This window comes from Chaetura pelagica, unplaced genomic scaffold, assembly GCF_000747805.2.
Source record: "Chaetura pelagica isolate M959 unplaced genomic scaffold, ChaPel_1.0 scaffold610, whole genome shotgun sequence".
NCBI lineage: Eukaryota > Metazoa > Chordata > Aves > Apodiformes > Apodidae > Chaetura > Chaetura pelagica.
Genome location: NW_009951801.1, coordinates 121,106 through 123,259, shown reverse-complemented (window position 1 = coordinate 123,259; position 2,154 = coordinate 121,106). Strand labels below are relative to the sequence as shown.

Below are 2,154 nucleotides of genomic sequence, written 5' to 3'. Positions count from 1 at the left end.
GCGTCGCCCGGGCACCTGTTCCTGGCTCGGTTATGGCCTCCTGCGTTCCAAGGACTTGTCCTGTCCCCGTGCTCCGTCACCTGTCACCCGCTGCCGTATTCGGCCCCCAGCCGGCCCTGCGCCAGCGCTCGGCAGCGCGGGCTGAGGGCGGGGGGGACCTGGGACCCCAGGGGATGGAACGGGGACGTCCTGTCCCCTTTCCTTCATGCTGGGATCCGGTCAGCTCTGTGCATGCTGCTGTGAGGACCCCATACGGGGTTCTGGGTACTGGGGTGGAGAAAGGTGGGTTGTACACCCGCACGTCTGTGAAGCAAAGGCGGGCACTGCACATGAAGCAGGACAGCACCGATGCTGTCTCATGGCCTGGTCTGCAGCAGCTGGGGCCACACAGCCCCACAGTGACATGCCCCCATGAAATCCAAACCCAGGAGAGCTTGAGGTTGGGGACCAGACATGTATTGCCACAACACAGGGTTACAAAGCTCAGAGCAGTGGGACAGGACCACACTGACACCCCTGAGACACCCAGCACCCACCACCTCAGGCAGGGGGCCTGGGTGGCCTCCAAAGCAAGTGCCCCCTCCTTGCACCCAGTGTGTCTGAAGGCACTAAAAACCCCACAGGGGAAACAGCCTGAGAGGCAACTCCCATACCCCCCAGCCTGTTCTGGTCCTGACAGAGATGGTCCCCCCTTGGAAACCTCGTTGCTGCAGGCATGGGAGATGGGGGTGCCTGCCATCCCCATCCCCATCCCTGTCCCCATTCCCATCCCTGGCAGTTCCCAGCTGGGGGACCCTGACTCACTGCCTCACTCAGATCTCCTGCAGGAAGTCCACAGGGAAGAGCCCCACTTTTCGGCCAGTGTAGACTTTCACGTAACCATTCACCTCCTCACCTTTCTGCACCACGATCTGGGGGTGAGAAGGGTACAGGTGAGATTATTGGGGCCCTACAGAGCAGGGGAAGGCAGGAAACCCCAGGCAGGGTAAGGGGGCTGGGCAGAGCAGGTCTCATCCAAGGGGCTGGGGGAGGTGGGCCATATGAGGCTAGTAATGTGGGCCAGGGCAGAGAGCAGCTGTGGGGTGCAGCAGGATGCCAGGGCAGCCATGAGGAGTGGCTCGGGAAGAGGGCTGGGACAGAGCTGCAGACAGGGGGTTGGAGGACCACCGGCTGGTCCTGTCTCACCTGATCCTTCTTGAGTGTGATCTGCCCAATCTCCCGGTTGCCCACAAAGGAGCGTGTCACCTTGTGCACGCGCTCGCCTGCCCGCACCCGGATGATGAAGTTTGGAGGGAAGTAGCCAATTTTTTCACCAATCTTCCCCTGAAAGAAGCCAGTGGATGGGTGCCAGGTGAGAGTTGGAGCCAATCTGTATAACACCCAGATTGTCCTATCACAAACAGCCTGCAAATTTTGGGTTGACATGAGGACACAGCAGATTTAGGGACCTGTGTCCCCAAGAGAGTGCAATCTGCACTCCTAGCTGACCTCTCCCTTTGCTTTCAGCTCGCCATCTTTCCCCTCTGTGCTTGCAGGACACCAGCCTTACCCGCCACCACTCCTCATTGGAGTCATCGACCACTGTGATCTTCTCCCCTGGTCTGTGAAGGGAAGGAAGGGCTCAATGTCAGGGGGGCAGAGACCCTTCACCCTGAGACACCTAAAATTTGCAATGAAAATTGCTCTTCCCACAGCACCAGCTCCTAGAGCACTATGTCGGAGGTTGAGGAATGCACACAGCCCATGGGCTAAGGCCCCAGGGGATGGAACGGGGACGTCCTGTCCCCTTTCCTTCATGCTGGGATCCGGTCAGCTCTGTGCATGCTGCTGTGAGGACCCCATACGGGGTTCTGGGTACTGGGGTGGAGAAAGGTGGGTTGTACACCCGCACGTCTGTGAAGCAAAGGCGGGCACTGCACATGAAGCAGGACAGCACCGATGCTGTCTCATGGCCTGGTCTGCAGCAGCTGGGGCCACACAGCCCCACAGTGACATGCCCCCATGAAATCCAAACCCAGGAGAGCTTGAGGTTGGGGACCAGACATGTATTGCCACAACACAGGGTTACAAAGCTCAGAGCAGTGGGACAGGACCACACTGACACCCCTGAGACACCCAGCACCCACCACCTCAGGCAGGGGGCCTGGCGGGCCT

At 59.8% G+C, this 2,154-nt stretch overlaps 1 protein-coding gene across 1 annotated transcript; it reads right to left on the bottom strand.

Annotated features, from left to right (window-relative positions):
* Window positions 1-812: 812 nt before the first annotated feature.
* LOC104397574 (SH3 and cysteine-rich domain-containing protein 3-like) lies at window positions 813-1,921 on the bottom strand. Its single transcript, XM_010007570.1, has 4 exons — window positions 1,845-1,921; window positions 1,550-1,601; window positions 1,186-1,323; window positions 813-911 (listed from the first exon to the last, which is right to left on the bottom strand). Exons 1-4 carry the CDS (start codon window positions 1,919-1,921, stop codon window positions 813-815), a joined length of 366 nt encoding a protein of 121 aa, XP_010005872.1.
* Between the last annotated feature and the right edge of the window lie 233 nt (window positions 1,922-2,154).